This window comes from Sturnira hondurensis, unplaced genomic scaffold (genome assembly GCF_014824575.4).
Source record: "Sturnira hondurensis isolate 20B ecotype Veracruz unplaced genomic scaffold, ASM1482457v3 Scaffold0008380, whole genome shotgun sequence".
NCBI lineage: Eukaryota > Metazoa > Chordata > Mammalia > Chiroptera > Phyllostomidae > Sturnira > Sturnira hondurensis.
In genome coordinates this window covers 2454186-2467333 of record NW_028081011.1, presented here as the reverse complement: position 1 = coordinate 2467333, position 13148 = coordinate 2454186, and the positions used below count along the sequence as shown (strand labels likewise).

At 61.5% G+C, this 13148-nt stretch overlaps 1 protein-coding gene across 2 annotated transcripts in view; it reads left to right on the top strand.

Annotated features, from left to right (window-relative positions):
- The window catches only part of CUX1 (cut like homeobox 1), a 364975-nt gene extending 352765 nt beyond the window's left edge, over window positions 1–12210 (top strand). For both annotated transcript variants that reach the window (XM_037054847.1, XM_037054846.1), the window contains exons 15-23: window positions 4268–4395; window positions 4931–4997; window positions 5586–5698; window positions 8174–8290; window positions 9200–9283; window positions 9882–9938; window positions 10294–10374; window positions 11015–11079; window positions 11352–12210. In XM_037054847.1, the coding sequence (XP_036910742.1) occupies window positions 4268–4395; window positions 4931–4997; window positions 5586–5698; window positions 8174–8290; window positions 9200–9283; window positions 9882–9938; window positions 10294–10374; window positions 11015–11079; window positions 11352–11421 (782 nt within the window). In that variant the 3' untranslated portion in view covers window positions 11422–12210. The remainder of the gene's footprint in view (window positions 1–4267; window positions 4396–4930; window positions 4998–5585; window positions 5699–8173; window positions 8291–9199; window positions 9284–9881; window positions 9939–10293; window positions 10375–11014; window positions 11080–11351) is intronic.
- The last annotated feature ends 938 nt before the right edge of the window (window positions 12211–13148 follow it).

Genomic DNA, 13148 nt, shown 5'->3' with positions numbered 1-13148 from the left:
AGCTATATGCACTGGAGAGTCATCGGTGTCAGTGGCACTCGAGGTGGCAGAGTAACTGGGAGGGAAGAGAGACGCGTGCAGGCGCAGTGCCTGGGGCAGCAGAGTTCACAGCTTGGGGGAGAAGAGCTGCTCACCGGAAGCCGAGAAGGAGTGGCCGGCAGGGCAGGAGGCCCTGGAGGTCACTGGGACCGGGAAGCCGGCGCAGATGGGTCAGCAAGACGAGGGCTGAGCACACAGCGACGTGCGACCGTGGCAAGGGCAGTTGACGTGGTGGCATCTGAGTCTGCGAGGGTTTAGAGAAGTGGACACAGAATAGACGGCTCCTTCAGGCAGTTTGCTGAAGGGGGCGGTGGCGCCGAGAGGGAGAGTTGGGCGGAAGAAGAGCTTGGCTCCGTGCCGGTGGGAAGAAGAGGCTGATGCTGCAGGACAGAGGGCACCCGCTGGGGGACCCCCTGCACGGGAGTGATGGGCTGGCGCCTGTGGGCTTGGGGAGTGCTCAGCGCTCACCTCTGGCCACCTGCGGGGACGGACGGGTGCAGAGGCAGGGACGGGGTGGTGTGTGGGCAGCTCAGCTCCCCTCGGATCTCTCCCCACAGAGAGATGGTGTACCTGGAGCCACTCCAGAGCGCCTGCCTGGCTGGCCCACGGCTGATTGAATAACGAGGAGCCCCTGCCCTTAAGAAAGCTGTGGACACAATGCCCCAGGCCTTTCCATTGTGATACATCAAGTCGTGATAAGGGTCTGCATTTAATCAGTCTGCAGTCAGAAATGGTGCCTTGACCTTAGGTCATAGTCCAGCCTTCTAACTCTTGACCTTGACCTTGCTTTGATGGTTCTCCCCCTTGTGAAATGTATCCTTTAGGGAACCTTCTCAGACTCTCCCAGAATGGCGTAATTCTGTGGACTTTCTTAAGGATCGGAGGCTGCCGTGGGCCCATCTCACAAGGGCCCTGCCACCTTGAAGAGGCCAGTTCTCTCTCCACTTCCCAACTGCGTGTTCTGTACTCCCGAAGACCCTCCCCCTTGAGCCCGCCCCTTCCACCAGGTTCTGCCCATCTTGCAACCCCGTGGGGCCTCTGTCCAGAGTGGTCCCCAGGTCCTTCCTCCACACCCCTACTGCTTCCTGCCCCACCACTCCCTGGACCAAATTCTCACCAGCAGATTCAATCCAGCCCTTACCTCACTCAGTCTTTCTTTTTTTAATTGAATTGAGAGAGAGAGAAACACCTGTTATTCCATTTATTCATGCATCTTTCTTGGTTGCTTCTTTTATGTGCCCTGACCAGGGAGCCTACCCGCATCTTTGGGGTAGGCTCCACGGTGCTCTAACCAACTGTGCTACCTGGCCAGGGCCTCATGCAGCCTTTCTTGGGGCACCGGTGACCCCTCCTTGCCCATGGGTGGTCCCTATCCAACTTGGTACCTTAATATATTCTCTCAATTTCCATCCTGCCTCTTGCCTCCTCTTTTCCCGGTGTATTCCAGGTCACCTCTGAGCATGTGGGCAGCCCAGGAGGTTCTGGCCACTCTCGCCGCAGCTCTCAATGCGCTCCACGTCTGCTGGGACGGAACGGGGCAGGGGCGAGAGGGCAGTGCTCAGCGAGCCCTAGGCAGGGAGCTCTCACCTGTCCACATCTCCAGCCTCAGGCCCACGTGTCCAGCTCCCCCCCCCCCCCCGCCCCACAGGCTCCCTTAGCTGCTCCTCTAGCTCCTCGAAGTCCTAGAGCCAAACCACGCTGCTGCTCTCCCCTTCCCCAGGTGGGAGGCCGAGCCCAGAGGAGGCACCCCCTCCATCAGGGGTGCCCACGTGGTCAGCCTCCTGGCTGCCTCATCCCCCCAGCATGGAACGACAGGTCATGGCTGGGATCCAGCTGGCCTCCCAGACAATGTCCAGCTTTCCTCGGGTCTCCTTCCCGCGCCCAGCTTCTTTGCTGGGACTCATGGGAAGCCATGCTCCATGTCTGCTATGAATGGCAGCCGGCCAGCCCTCAGTTCACCCAGTACCACCCCTTCAGGGATAGCTACCCCAACACTGGGCCTGCACCCCCAGAGATCAGCTCAGCGCTAACCCCGTGTGTGGGAGCATCGGCTGCGGCAGCGGCAGGCTCCCCAGGCCTGCGTAACCGAGTGTCAGGCACCAGCTGGCTGGGCTGCCCAGGGCGAGAGTCTGCTGTCAGGGACCTGTATGCCCACCTCCTTAACCACAGCGCAGAGGCAAATACACAGAAAAACCAGTCTGGGCACCCCATGTCTCCCCCATGCCCACAGATGGCTTCAGGGGCTGCAAGTCACTCCTGCCACAGGGTCCTGGCTGTGACCAGTGACAAAGTAAAATGCTGGCATCTCACAGCATCCCAGCCAACCCTCACCGTGCTTCCCTATGAGCCATGCCGCATGCACGCCTCGGAGGACAGGGCTCACCCCGCTGGGCCACCTCTCACAGGCTCTCCCCCTCAGCCCTGTCCCCTGTCCCTGGGGGCCCCATCCCTGAAAGCGGGGTGCTTCTCACCTGAGCCTTCTCTGGGCTCCACCCCCTGCACTGGTGCAGGGGCCTGTCTGCCCACCCCCACGGGGTCGGTCCCAACACTTCTGGAAGTGCTCCTGTTTGCGGCCGTCCTTATGGATACCCAGTGGCCGAAACCGAACTGTCCCCTCCCAGGGTCCCTCTCCCACCTCTCACCACGCCTTCTGTCCACCTCTCCTCCTCAGCACGAGTCATGCGTCAAGGTGACTCGACAGTCCCGCAGGCCTGGCACCAAGGGCTCCACCCCAGGCCAGCGGGCTCCGGGGCTCGGGCCTCTCACCCACAGGGTCTGCATGAAGCTCCTGCAGGCCAGACCCCAGCCCTGCCTCAGACCCCTCACTTCTGCCAACACCACCTGCTTGCCAGGTACAAAAAGGGGTCAGTGATACCTGAAGGAAGGAATCCATTCAGGTTCCGAACCAGCAGGGCCTTCCCTGGGGAAGGGCTCGGACGTGGCTGGGGTGGGCACCCCAGGGTCTGGCCTCAGTTCTGAGGATCATCCATCGGGATTGACTGGGCTGTTGTGAGGTGTGTAGAGGGCCTGGCATACAGCAGGCACCTAGGAGATGGAGAAGGTAGGTAGGGGTGAAGCCGGTGCCCCTGCCCTGGCCAGGGGCCTAGCCCAGCCAGGCCTGGGTTACATGCGCCGCCCCCCCCCCCCCCCCCCCCCCCCCCGGATGCATGTTGAGGGGTGAGTCCACCAGGAAGGCTCAGAGCCCGTCTGGCACTGCACAGCCTGGGACCTTCTGGGACATTTCTGAGGCCACAGTGCCCCCTGGTGGCCATGCCATCCACACACCCCCCCCCCCCAAAGGGTGGCATCCTGTGCCTCAAGGCTTGGGCCTCTGTCTCTAGGGCCCTGAGAAAGGTTTGTTGTCCTCGCCATTTTACAAGGTCGACCCAGACCAAGCAGTTCAGCTGCCCAGAGCCACACAGCCAACCAGAAGCAGAGGCAGAGCTGGCACTCCGGGCCGCCCAGCTCTCGGGCCACCACAGTCATCCGTGCCAGTAGCTGCTGAAGGCTCCCTCAGGGGCCCGGTTGGGAGGCCACCCCAACATCTCCCACCTCCCAAAAGGGCAGGAACGTCTCCACACAGAATTATTTTGGATTTGCTTTGTGGTAAAGTCAGCTGGTACTTGGGCGGAGCAGAGAGGGACATGGCTGTGGTTCCAGGGGTTCCTGGGGCTCCACCCCATCCCCGCCAACGTACTGGGGACAATTGGGTGAGAGGCCACAGGTGTCAGCTCCAGAGGTGGGGCCCCTCACACCACCCCCGCACCTCCCACACCTCTCTCCACCTATGCAACCCCCGAGGCCCCCTCTGGGCATTGACCCAGGGCAGCAGCCTGGGAGAAAACTGGGGCTCGTGTTTGACCTCTTTTCCCTGGTGCCAGAGGCAGAGTGAGGCCTGGAGAGGGGAGCAGCTGGCCAGACTCACCCAGCTGGTCATGGCAGGGCCAGAGTCAACCCGCTCCTCCTAAATCCTTGACCTGTGCACCTTCCCCTACCCGGGCAATTTTGTGGGCGTAGAGAGTTCTTGGGGCCAGCAGTGCCCCTGACCCAGCTGACCCCTCTGATGGTGGTCCTGTGGGCAGTGGGAAGTGGAGAAGGAGCCGCTGGCACTTCCCTGAGGCTCCCAGGGAGTCCTGCTCACCGGCTGGAGGTTGGAGAGGCAGGTGGGGGAACAGCACCGGGGTCCCACCAAGCTCCCTCTGATGACCACGTCTTCCTTTGGCAACAGGGCGCTGTGCAGAGCTGCAGGTCCACGTCACCGAGGCCGTGGCCACAGTGGCTGAGCAGAGGGCACTGATCGCCCGCCTGGAGCAAGACCTCAGCACCGTCCAGTCCATTCAGCGGCCAGATGCCGAGGTGAGCCCACCCCCTACTCCCTCCCCCTCACCACCTGCTCAGGGCTCTTCCTCTGGGTTTTACCTGTTCACATCACCTGAAGGCCTGATTCAGGAGGCCAGGCTGCAGGGCAGAGAGGCAGACACGAGCTCGGACGTCTGCCCTGAAGCTCTGGACAGAAGCAAGGCCAGGGTTACCACCCACCTCACAGCAAGAAGACCTGAGGCCTCAAGATCATGGGCGGCTGGAGCCCAAAGGGCCCTTGGAGGTCATCGCGTCACCCCCCCCCCCGACTTTATAAATGAAGAAAGGGGCTCAGGGGGGAAGCTGGACTGGCCCAGGACACGCAGCAGGCTGGCTGGCAGGCAGGGTCACCCTGCCTTGGCTCTGGTGGCCCACGCGCGGCGGCCTCTCCAGGCCCTCCTATGGCCGTCGCTATGCCCACCCCTGCCACCAGACCAGCCCGTCTGCTCCCTGCCCCTACTTCACTTGGCATCTTGGAAGGATGTTCAATGCCGCATGTGAAGGTGCCTCCCCCACCTCTTCCTCACTGCAGGGTGCGGCTGAGCACGGCCTGGAGAAGATCCCAGAGCCCATCAAAGAGGCCACAGCCCTGTTCTATGGTGAGGAGGGGCCGACCCAGCCCACCCGTGCAGCCACGGGCCAGCCAGGGGCAGACAAGGGGGAGGAGGTGGTGCAGCTGGAGCCCTGGTCCCACTTGCCTTTCCAGGCCTCAGCCTGACATATTGCCCCCTGAGGCCTGATGCCCTTTGACCCTGCCAGTGGCCTGTAGAGGGCTGGTGGGTGGGGGCCAGCTCCCCAGGAAGGCCTTGGCATGGAAATGCAGCCAGAGAGCTCCCAGCGCTGGAAGGGAGGCGGCCTCCTGCAGTGCGGAGGCCAGAACCCAGGGTGGGAGAGCCTCACCGCCTCCCAGCGCCCTCAGAGTCCCTGTGCTTGCCCTGGAGCTGGGGGCCCAGTCCGACAGATGCGGGGTCTGCGATCCAAGTACAGAGTACGGAGTGGGGGCTTCGGGGGAGCCTTCCGACAGCGTGGATGGGGCCTCCCCTCCCAGGGCCCCTCTTCTCCCGTTCTACCCCTCCCTGCCCCCCAGGCAGAGCTTCCTCTGGGACTGGGACTGGGACCCCCGAACCTAAGGGCCCCCGCTAGGCTCTGACTCCTGCCACCCCAAGACACTGTCCTCTCCCTCCTAGGACCCTCGGCCCCAGCCAGCGGCACCCTCCCCGAGGGCCAGGTAGACTCTCTGCTCTCCATCATCTCCAGCCAGCGGGAGCGCTTCCGGGCCCGGAACCAGGAGCTGGAGGCTGTGAGTCACGGGCTTCCCTCCCCTACACCCCTTGGGTCTGAAGACCCAGTGGGGGACACTCAGGCTTGGGGGAACAGATGTGTCACAGCCCATGAACTGCAGTGGGACTAGACTTGTTTTGTGTAGTCAGGGGGTGTTTCCTGGAGGAGGCTGTGCCACACTGGGCTTTGAAAGAGGAGATCCCAGGTGGAGGTGACTGGACATCCCAGGTGGAGGTGACTACCTGAGCAGAGACGAGGGACAGGCCAGCGGGAGGGCAGGTCATTCCAGGTCACTTCAGGGCTGCAATGGGAAGACAGAGCTGCCAGGCGAGTGCCTCACCAGCAGGTTAGGGCACCAGTGCAGGAGTTAAGCCAGGGAACAACACTGCCAGCTTGGGGGTCAGAGGACCAGTCCGAGGATCAGCTCAGGACGGAAGCCTGGCCCCAGGCGGTGGCTGGGGAGTGGTTGCCGCCATCCACGAAGAACCACACGAACCAGATGGTGGGTGTGGAGACGAGGCGGCAGGTTGGAGACAGGAGGGTCTGTTGAGACCGATAGAGAAGCCACGAGAGAAGCCACGAGATGAACCATCTAGAGAAGCCACGGGGCTCTTTGCGGCTGAGAGAGTGGGCCGGCAGCCTCCCTGGAGGGGCACCATGAGGAAGGGGCGGCCTGCAGAGGTGCCTGGTCCCAGGGCATCTGGGCCTTTAACGTGAGGCACCTCCGCGCAGGTGCTGCTGGTGCGTGGGTGGTGACTGGGCACCAGCAGGAGAGCGGTGGCCCTGGAGGAGTAGGGGACAGGGAACGAGAGAGGGTCGGGGGCCGAGTCAAAGGAGCAGGAGCACACAGTTTCTTGTAAAGCCTCCAGGGTGTCCCCATTAGATCCGGACTGCGGAGGGCCCAGCAACAGACCAGGGGAACACCCAGAGGTGGCACCATCCTGGCCTTGGGGACTCTGCGAACCCCGTCTCCTGCAGAGCCAAGTCCCCCTGACCATCCTCCCAGGAGGGACATGAGCCAGGAAGGGCTCTGTTCTTCTCCAGGAGCCACTGCTTGCCCTGGTGATGGAAGTTCTAGACCCTTCCTCTCCAAACTCCCAGTTCCCCGCCTGCGGGGTTTCCAGGCTCAGACTGGGGCAGGGGGACATTCACTGAGCACCCCCTGCAGGCCAGACCCTGTGCTGGTCTGGTGACAAGAGTGGGCCCCATCCAAGGGGACCCCCTGTGACCCAGGTCCATGAGGCTTCACAGGAGGGCTGGCCAGGGATACTCCCCTCGCAGCTGCCCCCACAGGCCGTGGGTGGGAGCACCCACACGTCCCCCACACACTCCCACAAACCCCCACACACCCCCACACACCCCACCCCGTGGCCCGTGGACCGAGGAAACTGGAATGCTGTGCAGCCCTTAAAAGAAGACCTGCAGACTAAATCGGATGGGAGAGAAAAAAGTGTCAAGTGTTCCACCTTCTACTTTAAAAATCTAGACTTTTGATCACGTACCTTTTAAAATTTGAGGCAAAAACACATATAACGTAAAATTTGCCATCTGAAACGTTTTTAAGTGTGCAGTTCAGTAGCATGAAGTACACTCGCCACCATCTGTAGAACCCTTTCCCAGCCTGGGACTCTGCGCCCTCGGACACTGACGCCCTGCCCTGCCCTCCGTCTCTCTGAACGACCACTTTTAAGTGCCTCCCAAGGGCCTAATCACACGGTATCTGCCTTTTTGTGACTGGTTTATTTCGCTCAGCACAGTGTCCTCCAGCTTTCTCCTCGTTGTAGCAGGTGTCAGCATTTCTGTCTACTTTAGCTAAGTCTCATTGCATCGCACAGACGGACCACCCTCGTTTATCTGTTTCTCTGTCGGCGACCACTTGGGTCGCCCACCTCTTGGCCACTGCGCCTAAAGCTGCTGGGAACGTGTGTTTACAAACATCTCGTCAAGGCCCTGCTTTCAGTCCTTTGGGCTGTATCCCCAGAAGTGGGATTGCTGGCTCACTCGGTAATTCTGTGTTTAATCTGGGGGGAATCACCATCCTGCCATGTCCTGTTCCAGTCCTGTTTGAATGTTTGACGATGTGAAGGAAAAGCCTATTTAAGGACTTGAGTAAGCTGAAAGCTGAGATCCCATTTCGCTCTGCCCCTGGATTGGCAAACATTAAAATCACAGCGTCTGACTCCCTTTACATGAGGTGTCCAGAGCAGGCGGAGGCACTGAGCCAGCAGGTGGGGTAGCAGCTGCCTGGGGCGGGGGGTGGGGGGGGGGTGGGCAGTGGACAGCTGACAGACAAGGCTTCTTACTGGGGTGATGAGGTGTTCCGGGAGTAGTGGGGATAGAATGCTGAAGACACTAAAAAAGAAATAATGAATTGTGAACTTAAAAGTCATGTTTACATTATTTGCATTCTATGTCAATAATAATTTTTAAAAGCTGAGAACAGGGTCTCAGTAGGTCAAAGAGGCCGCCTGCCCACCCGCCCTGCCTCCCGCAGGAGAACCGCATGGCCCAGCACACCATCCAAGCCCTGCAGAGTGAGCTGGACAGCCTGCGCGCGGACAACATCAAGCTCTTTGAGAAAATCAAGTTCCTGCAGAGCTACCCTGGCCGGGTGAGTGCTCTCCGCAGTTGCAGCCCACGGACCCCAGGCGGGGGGAGAGGGGGCCCAGCACTCCAAGGCAGGGACCTGCTGGGCAGCACCCAGCCACCTGAGCCCCTCTGCCTGCCAGGCATCCACCCAAGCTGGGGAGACCCCCACAGTGGGAGTCCTGGTGGAGAGGTTCATCCATCAGAACCAGCCAGGAGGGAGTGAGGTGCACTGAGAGGCAGGGGACACGCACTGACGGCTGTTGGAAAACCACACCAGAATTTGGTCCAACATCCCCAAAAAAACAGAACAGAGCAGAAAACTACTCATTTTGTTCTGAGCCCAGGAGGGCTGCCCCTGGCTTCGCTCAGCCCTCACAGGGGGATCTCATGCAAGGAAAGCCTTCTGTGACTGTGGAGACACTGGCGGGCAGTAGAAGGGCTCGACCGTCACACTTCCAGCTGGGGGTCTCTGGGAGACAGACCCTCAGCCACTAGCCCCAATTTCACCCGTTGGTGCCCTTCTCTGGCCACCAGAGGGCGCCCATGCTCTGTGCAAACAGGTAACACAGAGGAGGCTGGTTGGGCTTCCTCAGGTGGTTCAGGTGCATGTCTGTCTGCTCCCCTCAGCCACCCCGCACACGCCCATGGAACCCCCTCCAAGCCCACCCGCTCGCATGGGGCCCAGCCCTGTCTCTGTGACACATTCCAGTACCTACCCTGAGGCACTGAGGCCCTGACCTCGTGGGAGAACTCTGACCCTGGGCAGTGCCCCTGGACTCCTGTCCCCAGCCACATTCACCGTCACTGTGGCCCCCCTTCCCCACCTTCCTTGTGCTGCTCAGGCTCCCGCGTGACCCTGTCAGCCTGCTGTCCCTCTGCCCAGGCCTTCTGTTGGGCCCCCGCAACTGGTCTCTCCTCCCCCCGCCCACAGGGCAGCGGCAGCGACGACACAGAGCTTCGGTACTCATCCCAGTATGAGGAGCGCCTGGACCCCTTCTCCTCCTTCAGCAAGAGGGTGTGTGAGGCTAACTCCAGGCCAGACCGGGCAGGGACATCTGGGGAAGCCACCCACGCTCCTGGCCTCAGCCTCCCCTACTCCCCACTCCGCCAGCCCCAATCCTTTCAGGCAGGCCCAGGCTCTGGCTGCACCCACACAGCAGACCACTAGGGCAGCCTGCGTGCCCACAGTAGTGCCATGAAGGCCTAGGGTCCACCTCGGACAGGCCCAGAGTTCTAGAAACGCCTGCCTCATGACTAAGTGAGGGTGCATGACAGCAAATGAACTACCCCAGGTGTACGCCCTGGGGGCACAGGCAGCTGAGCAAGGGCAGAGGTGGCAGTGCCCTGCAGTAGCCTCCGCATCATCGTGACTCCCCTCCCCCACCTCCCAGGCCACAGAAGCCCTGCCCAGAAAGACTGTCCCAGGGCAGAAGGGGCTACCACCGAGAGCAGGAGGCAGCTGTCCCTAGGTGCAGCCTGGGGCATCATGCAGAGTAGGACTGGGCACAGGGAGGCCCCTGGCAGCCCCCCAGCATTCTTCAGGGTCCCTTCTGCAGTGAGCCCAGGCTGCGGCGTCCTTCGGGGTTCTCTCCTCATTATCCCTCCCACCTCAGGAGCGGCAGCGGAAGTACCTGAGCCTCAGCCCCTGGGACAAGGCCACACTCAGCATGGTAAGACCCCTCACCTGTGCCCTCCAGCCTAGCCTGGAGGGGCCCCAGGGATGCCACCGACCCCTCACATGCCCTACCAAGAGAAGCTGTAGGACCCAGAACAGGGTACCTTCCCCTCTGGGTCAGCTCCTCTCAGAGCACCATTTGTGGTAGATTCCGGAATCCTGCTGCGGGCGGGGGGCCATTCCCTAGAATTCCTGGAGCCCAAGCTCCCAGCCAATGCAGTGGAATGGGAACCAACCGCCTTCCCTTCCCCGCCCTTGCTGCCCCGGGGCCTCTTCCGCAGGAGCCCAAGGCAGCCCTGCCGGAGGGGGTGAGGCCTGTCCCATGCCCACCCCACACCTCTCGTTCTCAGGGGCGGCTGGTTCTCTCGAACAAGATGGCACGCACCATCGGCTTCTTCTACACACTGTTCCTGCACTGCTTGGTCTTCCTGGTGAGCATCTGGCCGGCAGTCGGGGAGCATTCACCATACCCCCAATTCCCAGGACAAAAGGGACCCTAATGCTGTGACCTGGCACCCAGGCCATTCCCAAGCCTCACCATCTGCTCTTTGCCACTTCTCTCCCCTTCGAGGGCCTCAGCCCACCCTGGGGTGACAAGCCCACACACTGGGCCCTCTGGCTAGGGCAGCAGCCCTGCCCTGCGAGGAAGAGGCCTGGCCTACTCCATCCAGGGCCTGAGCCTGGACGGGCTTGATGGACTGGAGGGCTGCTGTTGGGAGTCTGAGGGTCTCACTAACTCCTCTAAGGGACAGCCAGGTGGGCTGCACAAGGAAGGGACCTTCTGAAGTGAATCTGCTCAGGTGCTGAGGGGCCCTCCTGTTAGCAGGCACAGCACACTCGGCCACCTAGTGATGCTACATGAGCTGGGGTAGCGGAGAGCACAGGGCTGGCTGCGCAGGGCTCCAGCCTCGGAGACCCCCAGCCCCAGCGGGGCCACGGCCAAGATGGCCCCTATATGGCTCGCCTGAGCTCCCACCCTGACCCCAGGGCTCGGGGTGCCCTGACCCTGCTAGTCTCCCCAGGGCTGCGGGGCCTGCGGGACAGGTGGCTCATGGGGTCTCGCCCGGCCAGGTTCTCTACAAGCTGGCCTGGAGCGAGAGCGTGGAGAGGGACTGCACCACCTTCTGCGCCAAGAAGTGAGGACACCTGCTGAGTCCCACCACAGGCCCCCGTGGAGCCCCAGCAGCGCTCGGAGCTCATCTGTCCTCTGTTCCCCCGGCCCCCCCCCACCACCGCCCTCCACCCGGGTCCCCCCACCGCCCCCACGTGCCCACTCTGCTCAACCACCCCGTCACAGGGCGCACAACCCCTGGGGATCCCTATGCCTCCCACCCACCCCACCCCCACATACACACACACTTCTCTCCTGTTGATACTTGATCACAGCAAAGGTTTCTGTGCCCCACAGGTTTGCCGATCACCTGCACAAGTTCCACGAGAATGACAATGGGGCCGCAGCCGGGGACTTGTGGCAGTGACATCCCAGGGCCACCCGCTCACACCAGTGATGACAGCATCCCCACACCCTGCTTATTCAGCCGCTTCTAATAACTTAGACTTCCCTAGAGAATTCCCTGTAGAAACTGCCCTTGCCCTCTGCCCAAGAGTTCCAGAAGTCCCAGATCCCATGAGCCCCTTGAAAAGACTGCCTCTGCCGCTTCAGGCCTCCCAGGCCCAGAAAGTCCCAAGGCCTGGTCAGCTGGGCCCTGTCTCGGCCAGTGACCCAGTCGGGCCCTGCACCCGAGCCTGACCACTCGCTCTGACCAGTTGCAGAGATGCTGCGACTCTTACTTCCCACTGTCTCTGGCCGTGGTTCATCCTGTTGGGATCCCCCTGGGCCTCTCTGTGCCAGGCTCTGGGATCCCCTAGGGCTCCCTGAGGACCCACCCCTACCTCCCAGGAGATAGAGGACCCTTCCTTGCAGGCCAGCAGTCATCCCCCCAGCCTTCCTCTGTCACATTCCACCCCACCCCCAAAGAGCCCCGGAGGGCATGATAGTTTCTGTTACCCACTCCCTGCCCCCAGACCACTATGATTTTTGCTTTATTCTTTAGCAAGGCATGCTGGTCCCCAGGTGAGGAGTTTCCAGTGAGCACCCCATGCCACGAGCTCTTCAGATCCACGGGCTGGTCTGAGTGGCCAGGTGCTCCTTAGCCAAGCAGAACATCTTCACACGCCACCTCGGGGCCACAGGCAGATCCTAAGTTAAATTTGCGCTCGAGTGTTCAGCTTTGCACGCTTTGAATAAACACACGGTGGCAACCACACTGGTGCCAGTACCCTGTGACTGGGGGCGTGGGAGGCTGGTGGGCACCTGCAGCAGCACACACGGTGGGGCTGGGGCTCTGCCTGTCCTGGCTCTACCAACGTGGGCTGTGGCCCCTGGCACACAGTGGGTCTCTGCCCCTTTTCCCATCCAGGAATCCCACGACTGGGTCCAGAGCTTTGCCAAAACCCAAACTCAGTGTCTCGGTTCTCTTGGGCAGACCAGCAACCCAATAAGAAAGAAAAGTCTGTTCCTCCTTTGAGAGACCCATCGGACTGTGGTTGAATGTGTGACGTGTGTTGGATGTGACATCAACTCCCGGGGAATCCCTGCCTCCGTCTGGGCATCCTGGAGCTGTGCTGTCCTGTCACTCCCTGTCTGTCTGTGACCTTTCCCTCGGGGCCCTGCTTGCCAGGCACTGTGGAGCCCACGCCCACCAAGCCCCCTGAGTGCCAGCCTTGCATAGGGGCACCTCTGAGCCACAGATTCCAGGCTGCTTGNTGGGCAGACCAGCAACCCAATAAGAAAGAGAAGTCTGTTCCTCCTTTGAGAGACACATCGGACTGTGGTTGAATGTGTGACGTGTGTTGGATGTGACGTCAGCTCCCGGGGAATCCCTGCCTCCGTCTGGGCATCCTGGAGCTGTGCTGTCCTGTCACTCCCTGTCTGTCTGTGACCTTTCCCTCGGGGCCCTGCTTGCCAGGCACTGTGGAGCCCACGCCCACCAAGCCCCCTGAGTGCCAGCCTTGCATAGGGGCACCTCTGAGCCACAGATTCCAGGCTGCTTGGCCCCCAGCCCAGCCCCATCCGTGCAGATCCCCACCCACCCGGACGAGGAGCTTCCTCTTAGTCTGTGGTGGCTGGCGTTCCCTCACTGGCCAGGTGGCCTGAAACTCTGGCTCCATACCCAGCTCCCACCCTGCAGCTCACCCAGGCAGA